Source organism: Alosa alosa, chromosome 9 (genome assembly GCF_017589495.1).
Source record: "Alosa alosa isolate M-15738 ecotype Scorff River chromosome 9, AALO_Geno_1.1, whole genome shotgun sequence".
NCBI lineage: Eukaryota > Metazoa > Chordata > Actinopteri > Clupeiformes > Clupeidae > Alosa > Alosa alosa.
The window spans coordinates 35255061-35267992 of record NC_063197.1 but is presented as its reverse complement, the minus strand read 5'-3'; the positions used below and the strand labels follow the sequence as shown (position 1 = coordinate 35267992).

General features: G+C 46.6%; 1 protein-coding gene across 1 annotated transcript in view; it reads left to right on the top strand.

The window, feature by feature from the left end:
• wdr18 (WD repeat domain 18) overlaps positions 1 to 12932 on the top strand; it is a 96257-nt gene that overhangs the window by 11544 nt on the left and 71781 nt on the right. Inside the window, exon 4 of the mRNA XM_048252937.1 lies at positions 4227 to 4368. Within this exon, the coding sequence (XP_048108894.1) occupies positions 4227 to 4368 (142 nt within the window). The remainder of the gene's footprint in view (positions 1 to 4226; positions 4369 to 12932) is intronic.

Below are 12932 nucleotides of genomic sequence, written 5' to 3'. Positions count from 1 at the left end.
CACACACACAACACACTCACACACGCACACACGCACACACACACACACACGCACTCGCACTCACTCACGCACTCGCACACACGCACACACACGCACTCACGCACTCGCACGCACACACACACGCACGCACGCACACGCACTCACGCACGCACACGCACACGCGCACTTCACGCACGCACGCACTTCACGCACGCCACGCACGCACTCACGCACGCACGCATTTCTCGCGACGCGCACGCACGCATAATACACAATAATAGCATTTCGCACGCGCATACCGCACGCACTTCTCACGCGACGCCAAGCACGCATAATACACACGCACTTCACGCATACACGCACGCACACGCACGCATCACGCACGCATTACCACACACGCATTCTCACGCACACGACACACGCACGCACACACGCACGCCTCACGCACGCATACACACACGCACTTTTCACGCACTTCACGCACGCACGCACTTCACGCACTCACGCTGCCGCATTTCCATTACACACGCATTGGCCACGCACGCATTCTCACACGCACTTCACGCATTCTCTTCACACACGACGCACACACGCGACGCGACCGCGAACGCACGCGACACACGCACTCACGCACGCACACGCACGCACACACACGCACTCACGCACTCGCACGCACACACACACACACGCACTCGCACGCACTCACACACACACACACGCACTTCACGCACACACGCACTCACACACGCACTCACACACGCACACACGCACGCACGCACGCACTCACGCACGCACTTCACGCACTCACACACGCACTCACGCACGCACGCACTCACACGCATTCTCACACACACGCATACGCACGCACTCACGCACGCACACGCACTTCACGCACTCTCACACGCGCATTGCATTACCTCACGCACACACGCACGCACGCACACACACACGCAAGCACACACACGCACTCACACACTCGCACGCACACACACACACGCACTCGCACGCACTCACTCACGCACGCACGCCACACGCACACACGCACGCACTCACGCGCACGCACGCACGCACGCACGCACGCACGCACGCACACACGCACGCACTCACACACGCACACACACGCACTCACACACGCACACTCACACACGCGCACACACACACTCACACACGCACACTCACACACGCACACACACACACGCGCAAGCACACACACACACACTCACACACACACACACATGCACACACGCACACATGCACACACATGCACACACACACACACACACACGCACACACACACACACGCACACACACACACACAGCGCACACACACAGCACACACACACACACACACACACACACACACACACACACACACACACACACACACCTTTCTCTCTTTCCTCCTCTCTTGTCTCTCCACTCCTCCATTTTGTGAATTTTAGTTTGTCCATTAACATGCAGATCAGCTGGTCTCCAGATGTTTAGCGTCATGGTGACTCTTACATGCGTGTCCACCTGTGACTCTTACATGTGACTCTGTGAAAAGGTAGCCCCTCCTTTTCCCCAACTCGCCTGACATTCCCTCACACATTTAAACTGACTACCTTCTCCTACACGATCAAACACGCTACACGCACACACGCACTTTAGTTTCAAATGTTTGTAATTACACGAAGTGCCGCAACCCACACGCAAGTCATTCAGGGCTGACAAGCTATTTACACATCTTTCTGTTACTCACCCAACATCTGCAAACACCATAGCTAACCACGGGATAATTCACATTCTGCTCCATAACCCATTGCATCTGCTAGTCCATACATTGTGCACACAGACATTACCAATACACTGATAGCTCTTACTTTCACTTCCTGGTCCTGCTTCACTTTGTTTCCCCAAGAAACACGATCCCCAGGGCAACGGCTATTTTATTCCCTGTTTGGGACAGGGGAAAGTGATGTTTTGAGTGGGGGAAACTATTGTTGCAATATAAAGTGATTATCTGTACAGTAGTGTAATTATTATTTAATTATACATGCATTAGAATGTTATTATTGTATAATATGGACATGTAATATGTTGAATTATGCTCCATGTATGATTGTGATCTATGCATAAGGGATGATTATCATTGTATAGAGGAAATGACCCTGGCATATTGGTACCAATTAGAGGTGATGGACGGCTTTATTTAAAGGGATTTTTGCCCTCAGGGTGGGAGTGTGGAGAATATCAGCTTGCTGAGCGGTTGGATACAGACTATTGGTGAATTTGCGAATTGTGCTTGGATTGAGAAACCGGTTGGTTGATTTTTTTTGTTTATTTTTTGGAAAAGTATTTTTTGTTGGCATTGTGCCGGAACACGTTTTTTTTAGCACTGTAAATAAATCTGCACTTTCCACCACAATCCACGTTTGCTGTGTCTTCACCCCATCAGCGCCCAACCTCAGTGTGTCCTTGTCGCCACCATCCTGTGTGGACGTGGGTTGCAAGGCCCATTTTTCACAGACTCTTACATGCGTGTCCACCTGTGACTCTTACATGTGACTCTTACATGCGTGTCCACCTGTGACTCTTACATGTGACTCTTACATGCGTGTCCACCTCAGACTCTTTTACATGCGGTCCACCTCCACCTTTACATGTGACTCTTTACATGGTCCACCCAGACTCTTACATGCTGCTACCCAGACTCTTGCATGCGTGTCCACCTGTAACTCTTACATGCGTGTCCACCTGTGACTCCTGTGACTCTTACTTGCGTGTCCACCTGTAACTCTTGCATGCGTGTCCATTTGTGACTTTATTTAATGGGAGTTTAAATAACCCAGGGACTTCAGGGATCCAATCCTCACATCTTAGGGTCACTTGCTATTCGTAACCTCTCTGTGTGTGTGGCCCTGGGACAGGACAGGACAGTGTGTGTGTGTGTGTGTGTGTGTGTGTGTGTGTGTGTGTGTGTGTGTGTGTGTGTGTGTGTGTGTGTGTGTGTGTGTGTGTGTGGCCCTGGGACAGGGAACTGAAGACGGGACACTCTGGATGTGACCTGCGTTTAATTATGGAAGTGTACGGAGACTGATGTATTGACCACTTGACTGATCATTTCCTCTTGGAGAGCACACTGCATCAGAAAGTGTGTGTGCGTATCTGTATGTGTTTGTGGTCTTTTTAATTGTGAAATAGACGGTGTGTGTGCGTGCGTATCTCTGTGTGTGTGTGTGTGTGTGTGTTTGTGGTCTTTTTGATTGTAAAATGGATGGTGTGTGTGTCTTTGTGGGATATTTGTCCAGCGGCACACACACACACACACACACCAGCGGCAGCCTTAATCCCCATCTGGGAACTCTGCCCAAATGAGTAAACGAAAGATTCCGGCTCCGCCCCTCTGCTGACCTCCCATGTTCCGCTCCGCTCTGCTGACCGCCGATGCTGTCAGGCCGCTAGCGCCAGTTTTTACAAGATCAGGAACATCACATTATTACAGACAGCAAAGGAACATCAACACAGACAGCAGAGGAACATCACATCAACACAGACAGCAGAGGAACACCACATCAACACAGACAGCAGAGGAACACCACATCAACACAGACAGCAGAGGAACACCACATCAACACAGACAGCAGAGGAACACCACATCAACACAGACAGCAGAGGAACATCAACACAGACAACAGAGGAACATTAACACAGACAACAGAGGAACATTAACACAGACAGCAGAGGAACATCAACACAGACAACAGAGGAACATTAACACAGACAACAGACACCATCAGACTCATTTGCCTTGTGAAAGCTGCACTGAAGCATAACAAGCTGTATTTTCCCAAAGTCACGTTTTTTCTCCCTCAGAGACGAGTACAAACTGCATCTCCAGACTGGTTAACTACACGTGGACGTGTGAAGAAAGCATACTGTAGACTCTAAAGATGCGGCTGAAAAAAAAAATCTCTAGAGAGAGGAGGCTGGATGTGTGTGTGTGTCAGTGGTATTCTCATATATTAGACAGGAGGCTGGATGTGTGTGTGCCAGTGGTATTCTCATATATGTTAGAGAGAGGAGACTGGATGTGGATGTGTGTGTGTGTTGGAGAGAGGCAGCATGATTTGTGGGATTCTCATTTGTGAAACTCACTCAAGGTAGGAGGAGTGATCATCTCTCTGCTCTGCATGACAACTCTCTAAGTTCTGCTGTGATTGGTGGACTGGTTTTTAATCGACCACTTATGTTCTGTTTTGTTGCAGTGTGGTGCAGCTGGACCCCTCTCACACTCCAGAGCCGCGTCACGTCCTGTCACGCCACTCGTTACCCATCACCGACATCCACTGCGGCCTCATGGGAGCTCAGGCACGCGTCGCCACCGCCTCCCTCGACCAGACCGTGAAGGTGAGACCCGTCCCCCCGGCCTCCTCCGAGCACAACACCAGCAGCACCTCTCACAGCACAACACCAGCAGCACCAGAAGCACCTCTCACAGCACAACACCAGCAGCACCAGCAGCACCTCTCACAGCACAACACCAGCAGCACCAGCAGCACCTCTCACAGCACAACACCAGCAGCACCAGCAGCACCTCTCACAGCACAACACCAGCAGCACCAGCAGCACCTCTCACAGCACAACACCAGCAGCACCAGCAGCACCTCAACAGCACAACACCAGCAGCACCAGCAGCACCTCTCTCACAGCACAACACCAGCAGCACCAGCAGCACCAGCAGCACCTCTCACAGCACAACACCAGCAGCACCTCTCACAGCACAACACCAGCAGCACCTCTCACAGCACAACACCAGCAGCACCTCTCACAGCACAACACCAGCAGCACCTCTCACAGCACAACACCAGCAACACCTCTCTCAGCAGCACCCAGCAGCACCTCTCAGCACAACACCAGCAACACCAGCAGCACCTCTCACAGCACAACACCAGCAGCACCAGCAGCACCTCTCACAGCACAACACCAGCAGCACCAGCAGCACCTCTCACAGCACAACACCAGCAGCACCAGCACACAGCACAACACCAGCAGCACCAGCAGCACCAGCAGCACCTCTCACAGCACAACACCAGCAGCACCAGCAGCACCTCTCACAGCACAACACCAGCAGCACCTCTCACAGCACAACACCAGCAGCACCAGCAGCACCTCTCACAGCACAACACCAGCAGCACCTCTCACAGCACAACACCAGCAGCACCAGCAGCACCTCTCACAGCACAACACCAGCAGCACCAGCAGCACCTCTCACAGCACAACACCAGCAGCACCAGCAGCACTTCTCACAGCACAACACCAGCAGCACCAGCAGCTACTCTCCGAGCACAACACCAGCAGCACCTCTCACAGCACAACACCAGCAGCACCAGCAGCACCTCTCACAGCACAACACCAGCAGCACCAGCAGCACCTCTCACAGCACAACACCAGCAGCACCAGCAGCACCTCTCACAGCACAACACCAGCAGCACCTCTCACAGCACAACACCAGCAGCACCAGCAGCTACTCTCAGAGCACAACACCAGCAGCACCAGCAGCTACTCTCAGAGCACAACACCAGCAGCACCAGCAGCTACTCTCAGAGCACACCACCAACTATCCTTAAAACGCCCAAAGTCATCCTGACTCTGAACCTGTACTCTCAGAGCAGACTACAAACAGGAATTTTCACAGGAATTTCTCTCTCGCTGTTAAACTATCTTAGACAACAGGTTTCACAAAGCAGCATTTCCAAAATTATTAACAGCCACATTTTCATTTATTATTTCTGTCAAAAAAAATCTTTCACAGCAAAATCATCTCTCTGAAAGTCAAAAGCTTTGTCAAAACATACAGCAGCTTTTACAGATTAACATTATTATCCGATTCCGTTTACTATCTTTTACAGATTAACATTATTATCCGATTCAGTTTACTTCAGTTTATCTGGTTATCAACAGCATTCACAAAGATGAGCTTTCAAACAGAGAACACCACACCACTCTCAACTCTCAGTTAGCAGTCATGATCTGCTGTAGTCATCATCATCATAATCATCATCTGCTCTAGTCAGTGTGCCTTTAACACGTCGTCACATCATCATCATCATCATCATCATCATCATCAGCCCTAATCAGGGTGCCTCATCATCACTGGCTTTGTGTGACTCTCACACACACACACACACACACACACACACACACAGGCCCAGTGTGTGGAAACATGTTAAGTGGTGAACATGCGTGTGGTCACACAGGCCCAGTGTTTTGCTGTCAGCTCCGGCGTCCTGCTGGCTCAGTTGGGTCTGGTCTCTGCTGCAACTGTGTGGATCATTTGGACTCTGTCTCTCTGCTGCCCCTCGGCTCCGACTAATGGAAACCAGGAAACATCCGTATCGCCGAGTTGCATCTAGTTAAACTCATAGCATAGCTGTGGGTTATGGCTCTTCCACAGAAAATTCATGCTGGGTGTCTTTTAGAAGTGGAGACGCAGACATCATCAGTGAAATTAACATCGCCGGCGCCTTTGAACACGCTCTCGTCTGCAGGGTCGGCCTGGGACGCGTAAATTGGATTTGGTTGTGATAGAGATTTAGAGTTCTGTCTATTTCGGCTGCCTATCTGAGCCTGGAGTCCTCCATCGTTCTCTCACTTTCTTTTCAGAAGTCACTTGTCGCTCTGGAGGAACTGCATGAATCCAGACGTCAAGAGAGCACAACATTTTTTTCACACAATTCTGAATAGAAATATGAGGACAATTGAGATGTTTGATATGAGGACAGTTGAGATGTTTGAACATTTTTATATTTTATGTTATGTTCAGTGACATGGTGACTATCCTGAGACAGAATTCTAAATTAGAATCCTACATTTCAGACAGGGAAAATATCTAATGTGTTTTTTTCTGGCAGATATTGTGATTGTGATTTTTGAATGCCAGTATCAAGATTCAGTTCAGTATTCCAAATGTCTCTTGAAGTTGTAGCACTTCTGATTGGTGAGCATGCCTAGTGCATGAGAAGCACAGCACTCCTGATTGGTGGGCATGCCTAGTGCATGAGAAGCACAGCACTCCTGATTGGTGGGCATGCCTAGTGCATGAGAAGCACATCACTCCTGATTGGTGGGCTTCACTGTCTGTCACACAGGGAGGATTACATTCATATAAAAATCATAAATGTGACTAGATTAACTGTGTACGATTAATTTCATCCTTTGCGATTAGATGATTACATTGGTTTAAATTTTCAATTGTGATTGCGATAATTGTGCAGCTAAACATTAATAAAATGTTGACAAGCCTAGTACTGAACCAAATATATCAGTAGTGTGTGGTCAGATTCTCAAATCAATTTTAATCTCGTCCTGTGGAGTAACTCCTCATCAATACCCAGTGGGCTCCATACAGGCAGTGGTGACCATATGGTTGGTTTCAGGATATTAGGCATAGATTACCCATCACTTTACATTAGATTACCCATCACTTTACATTAAAGCTGCAGTTGGCAAGTCTGACAGATTGAGGGGACTTAGCCAAAATGTTGAATGTTTACAACTCTCATGCCCCTCCCCCACTACCAACGAGCACCCTCTCATCGAGTTTGTGCTCGTCAGTGTGCACCAGACTGCACTAAACTGTGATTGACAGTCAGATCTTACACAGCCCTGCTCTGATTGGACCAGAAGAACCAGCAGCTGTGGATTTTTGCAAAACAAATAACAGACTCTAGGTGGAGGTAGAAGTGTGGGTTTTTTCTAAAACCGGCTGGTTTATGTTGTTCTGTCGGAGCATAGTGTTGGTTTCAGTGAATATGATCAAAAAGCAGACATCTGCACATTAGGCATAGATTACCCATCACTTAACATTAGATTACCCATCACTTAACATTAGATTACCCTTCACTTTACATTAAGCAGATATCTGCACATTGATGTTAATGTATACAGTACATGGCAGGTTGTATTTGGGCACTTAAAGTTACATTACATTAAAGGTCTCATCTCATGGTTTCTTCATTAATGTTGCAGTGGTCTGTAGTGTTGATGAATGCCCTGTGAGCCGGTTCTGGTGAAAAAAATGCTCCTGCGTCTGTTTCATGCTGTTCTAGTTTGGTGGGGAAGGTGGGCGGGGAGGAACGACAGGATTTGCCTCTTGCTCATGAATATTCATGACATGTTAATGACCTCGCCTCTGATTGGCTAACAGTACTGTGACGCTCCCTCCAGTGCGTCCTCATCCGATTCTGCCTGTGCTAGGCTCCATATTCAACTTTACAGTGCTAAAACCTGGCTAAAACTTGAGTCAAAACTGTTGCACAAAATGTCTTCGGAGATACAACTTAATGTGTTTGATCCTAGTATCCGAGTAGGAAGAAGAACAGCTTCCTGATCGTTTGTCGGTGAACGTTGGTTTAATAGAATGGTAACAATTGCATGTCAGCTTAAAATTTCTCCTAAAAGAGGTAAATGTTTGTGGCAATCGTCATCTTGCATTCAAGTAATAAACAGTTGGAAACGTTTTAAAATAAGACCTATTTCTTTACACAGTCAAAAGTCTTTGCCATCTTCCTAGTAGATATTTTACTTCACAACACAGGTTATAAGCACCCTAAATGCAGTTCAGCCACTGACCTAGCCTGCTAATTGTATGCTATCGGAATAGATGGTTATGTTTTGAATTCCATGATACTATCATTGAAAGACCAGAGCGCAGGGATGGAGAGAGAAAGCGAGAGGGGATGTGTGTTAGAACTTAGATGCGTGTGGAAAAAGCAGACGTGCTGTTGAGACTGGAGCGAGTCATATTCAAAATAATGCAAAAATAAATCCGCCAGATAAAACCAATTATCCTCATTCATTGCAACCGCAGCATGCCTGCTTGCCGACGTTCAAACGAAAAAGATATCAAAGCACCTTTTGCGTTTGAATGTAGCACTAATTTGTTTTAAAACAGCTGAACAAATGATTTAGCTAATTGATTATAGCCTGCACACCAGCAATTGTTGAACATTTACCTGTACAAGACAGTAGCCCAGCCTAACAAGCATGTTGCATGTTGTAGGCCTACTGTAGAAATTTCACTTAAATTGCAACCGCAACATGCCTGCTTGCGGCGTTCAAAACGACAAATCGAAAAAAGATATCAAAGCAACAAGAGGGTTGAGTCTGACACGGAGTTCAGACTCATATTGCTCCTCATAACCATCTATAAAAAAAGTGTTTTTTCTTTTCTTTTTGAGCATGTCCGAATCTCCAAGAGAGGGTCAGAGACTCAGAGTAGTTCTATATCAGTAACCATAAATAGCTTAGTGCTGTGAGCAACAGCAGTCTACCTTTAGTTGAATATTCTATTACATTTAATCATAGGCTATTGCAATTTAATACCATTGTTAGCTGTGTTTATATTGTCATCATGCCATATCAGTGTAAAATTAAATAATACTAATAAAAAAAAAAAAACGTTTGCATTCCCAAAAGTATTAGCAGGGAGTCCCAAGAGTATATTTTATTAAAAATGTGTGAACTCTGAATTCTGTGTCTTTGCATACACAGCTCAAGTTGTGAATATCCTACAAGTAATTTAAAGTTCTCAAACTATGAGAATTTTATGAAGTGCTGAAGTGGTCTGAAATGACCACCATTCTAACTTTCACCTGATGAGAACTTTGTGAACTCTTTGTATGAACATTTGAACGAGTGAATAAAAAATAGAAATAATTATCCAAGAAAATCCCAGAAATATGACTTGAATAGAAGTTAGTTAGTTATTAACAATTAATTGATAAACGTTTAAAATACTTTGAGCACTGATGCAGTCAGCATAGGCCTCTTACATTGTTTGCAGGTATAGGCCTACATTTCATTCCGTTTTCGATGGCAAACGCAAAACAGCGCCAAAACAACCACCGGTGGACAAAAAGAGTATTACATGTGTACTGTTTGACTCGCCATAGAGAATAAATGGGGGAAATTAAGGAGGTTATAGTTTGACGATGTTGTACTCCCGTGCGGGCCGGATGCTGTATACCTGGACATGTCTTGGGGGGCCACCTAAAATGAGGTGGCGGCCCGTAGTTTGGGGACCACTGTTATAGGCTATACAATTTCCCCTCTTAAAGACAAGCTGGTGTAGCTTATTAGACTAGGCTACTGAAATGCACCGACGGTAGCCTTGGCTATGTGTAAAGTAAGCTATTGCATGATTTCATGCACGTAAGTTCATGCATCTGTCAAGTTCGCACAGGGCCTCGCACCCCCTTGCGACGGCCCTGCAGCTCCTCCTAAGACAGCGAGGAAAAAGTTAAAATAAAAAAAGTTAAAATAAAAAAATATGCGATAAACCCGGGAAAAGTTGACAGGTTTGTTTCGGTCCCGGTGATTATTTGTGAAATTGTGCAAATGACAGCCTTTTTAAGGCATTTCAAGGAAGGTGTTGTATGCAAGCTCCCAAATTGACCCAGTAGCCTACAGAAGGCATTAATAAATTGTTGGGACTGGGGAGGGTCATGCGTTTTTTCTCAATCACTTTGGAGGGTCATAGAAAAATGTCTTGCTGGCGAGGGAGGGTCACGTCTTATTTGACTAACGCTCCCAAAACTCCTCCGGTAGCCCCTTAAATAAATAACGAACAGTCCCTAATTGATTATAGCCTGTAGGCCTACACCAGCAATTGTTGAACATATACCTGTACAGGACATTGACAGTAGCCCAGCCTAACAAGCAGATGTTGCAAAAGACGCAATTAATCAGAAATAAATAATGTAATTTGCATTGCTTTATTTAACAAACTGCAAGCAACAAGAGGGTTGAGTTCACTGTGAGGCCAAACCCAAGAGCAGAGCCTAGCCTATCTGTTAAGGCACTCGATAGGCTATATGTTAACGAGCTGTGTGCGCCTGGAAAGACAATAGAAGATGCTTCCTGAATAGCACAGCGAAGACGGCTCTGGTCATCCCATACCCTCCCCCCACTTCCTGTAGCCTACCATTATGACTTGTTTTGGGACATTAAGCTTTTTCATGTTAAGCCCTCCTCCCCCACCCCCTTCTTTCACAAGCAGTGGGGGAGCGCGGGGCACAAAGTAACACTTTTTGGTAGACACAGGAGGGTTCTCGCGCTTCTGTCGTTTGGCGACAATCCGGTGCAACCAGGCCAGTATTTTAGAGAGAAGGAGAGACGCCGGTGCTTAGGTTAGAAGATTATAGGTTCAACAAGCTAAATCTCTGGGTTGTGTGGTCATACAGTTTCTTATGAGTGTAGCTACACCAGGCACGAACTGAAGCATTCCGTTCAAAGGCGCCTTCTGCAACAATTAGCTTCCAATAGGCCTAATCAATGGAAGTAGCTACACCTGGCGTGTGTAAGTATCTGTAGGCTACGTTCAAAAAAATAGACCATTGCTCTAATGGATTTTACCAGAGTCCTTCCTATTAGACATTCTCTGATTTTACACTTCGCGAACAGAACACTTCAGTTACGTGCCTGGTAACTTCCTGTAATATAGGCTAGCCTAAGCCTAGCTTGTACCCTTTTCATGCATGCTAACGTGAAGAATATGAACATGCTATTTTGTAACAGATGTTAGGTGGAAAGTTTGTTTGTACTTACAACCTGTGAGCTGGTGGTCGATCGTCGTGACGTACAGGTCCAGGTTTTCAGAACATCGATGCAAAACCACTTTCTAACTGTAGGCAGGCACAGTGAGTGTGGTCGAAATGATTGGAACACAGAACTAATGTTGCACTATACTTCGGTGGTGGTGTTCCAACGATAAATCCGAACCATTTCTTCCTCAACTCTTGTTTCTAAGGCAAGACATGCAACATTGATGTGTTATTGCCACAAATAACACGGGCACGAATTTGCTCCGCCATGTTAACAACTTGCTGTTATCTCCTACTAGCTGCAGAGAGACAATCTCCTGGCCAAAATCTTCCTGTCTTCCTGTGGGCGGTCACAAGCCAAGGTGGGCGAGGCCATGAATAATCAGTTTCCCCTTCGGCGTCATTGGGAAGGGCTCTTTCTGATTAAGCTTGTTTTTCCGTGTATTTTCTTTCATTGGCTAATGCGGGCAATGGGGTAGAAGATAATTTTCATGTGGCAGCATGCATATGCAACTTGGAGTAAGCTATAGTATTTCGAAAGGAACAAGTATTAAACGGTTTCTCGGTGAATGAGACCTAGACATCTGCACATTGATGTTAATGTGTACAGTACATGGCAGGTTGTATTTGGGATACGTTTCCATTCAAAACAGAAAGTGAAGATACGTTTTAATAGGCAGAGAGGCCGCCCCAGCGCAGCGTCAGACACATTTCTGGTGTGCAAAGACATTGTTTAGGATCGCTCCAAGTTGTTTAGGATCGCTCCAAGTTGTTTAGGATAGCTCCAAGTTGTTTAGGATCGCTCCAAATTGTTTATGATCGCTCCAAGTTGCTTGGTAGAGAGAGTAGCACTGAGAGAAAGTGAGAGAGGAGAAGAGCTAGAGAGGAAGAGAAAGAGATGGATATACTAAGAAAGAGGGATAGAGTTAAAGTTCGGAGGAGAGAGAGAGAGAGAGATGGGAAGAGTTAGAAAGAGAGAGGACAGTGACCCCTTCCATTAACCGGATAATGGACACCAACGCCCAGCAGAAGATGCCAACTGCATTTGCCATCTTTGTCAGTCCGCAGTCCGATTGCCCTGATTGTGACTCTTAACTGTGGGTTTGGAGGTCTTCTCAAGGTCGTAGTTCCCCCTGTTCTAAGGATGCACATGGCTCTGAGTGAGACGGAAAAAGTCTCTGAAGTGGCTGAGCGGTGCTGATGTCTGCAGACTAATCTTTGTCACCATTGATTGGGGAGGTTTTGGGGTTTGTCATCATTGATCAGGTTGTTTCTCGGGGGGAGGTTTTGGGGTTTGTGTGTGTGATTGTTTAGTGTCCAGGGGAATCCTGCTCTCATTGTGAGGGCCTGAGAGGCGTTAGGGCTTTA